Below are 1,008 nucleotides of genomic sequence, written 5' to 3' on the forward strand. Positions count from 1 at the left end.
TGCAACGGTGAGTCAACACCCTCTACAGACCATGTGTTTGTCCTCGTTGTCCTCACGAAGCTCCTACAAGCCGCGGGAGTCACTGTCACAGAGAGATTCGAGGAGCAGAGGGATATGCTCAAGTACCTTGAGGTCCATCCTCAAACCGTTGAACATGCTGTGGACGCTTTGAGGCGCAGCGTAACAAAAGAAGACTGGTACTCCGCTCTTCGCCAACAAGATGTCAGCCTCCCTAGCAGATTTCCAGCGCCTTGCGATATGAGTAGCGTTCTTGACGAAAGCCTCCTTCTCTCCTCCGACTATTATGCCCATTGCCAGCAGCTTGCTGTCACCGCACTCTGAGCCTTGTGTTGACCACACTTGGTCTTTGAGTGCCAAACCTACCTCAAGCTGCCACAGCTTTCGTACCATACAAGACGGTTCTTCTGTGATCTCGAAATGGATGAGAGCGTTCTCGGAGAGCAAGAGACCTTCGAGCTCGTCTCTGGCGTCAGCGACCTTGTCGTCGTCGTATGAATGTAGCGCTATGACCTGGGGGACTCCGTCGTCGGCATCTTCCGAGTCTACCAAGCTTCTCAGCACATCTCTCAAAGAAACTCTCGAGGAGTTGGAGGAGTTGGATCGAGCTCGAAAGTAAAGGTCGAACTTGAGCTTGAACTTTTCCTTGAAGGTGCAGCTTTCTTCTGGTATACCTTCAAGGCTTCCTGAACTTCCCATCACTAGCGTGGAGTTGATCGCGCGTCGATACTCTGCTCTGTTGATATGATCGAGGTGCTGAGGATTCTTCAAGTTGAGAAACATCAACATCTCGACTATGATAGCAGGCAGGTTTGCATACACCTGACTTTCAAACCAGTTGCTGGACGTTTTTCTGTTCAGCTTCCGAATGCTCTTCTCCTGTTTTCTCGATTTATCCGCTGCAGATCTCGCCATTTCTACAAAGTAGAACAATAGGGCCGGGACTCGGAGACTGTGGCACCGCCCGATCATAGCGTGACTCAGCAAGGA

The 1,008-nt window shown here is 50.9% G+C and overlaps 1 protein-coding gene across 1 annotated transcript in view; it reads right to left on the reverse strand.

The window, feature by feature from the left end:
* Positions 1-933, reverse strand: part of GUITHDRAFT_107509 (hypothetical protein) — a gene marked incomplete at both ends in the record, with an annotated part of 1,455 nt that extends 522 nt beyond the window's left edge. The window contains 2 exons of the mRNA XM_005833655.1: positions 31-63; positions 127-933. Of these exons, the coding sequence (XP_005833712.1) occupies positions 31-63; positions 127-933 (840 nt within the window). The remainder of the gene's footprint in view (positions 1-30; positions 64-126) is intronic.
* Between the last annotated feature and the right edge of the window lie 75 nt (positions 934-1,008).

The sequence above is a fragment of the Guillardia theta genome (assembly GCF_000315625.1).
Source record: "Guillardia theta CCMP2712 unplaced genomic scaffold GUITHscaffold_29, whole genome shotgun sequence".
NCBI lineage: Eukaryota > Cryptophyceae > Pyrenomonadales > Geminigeraceae > Guillardia > Guillardia theta.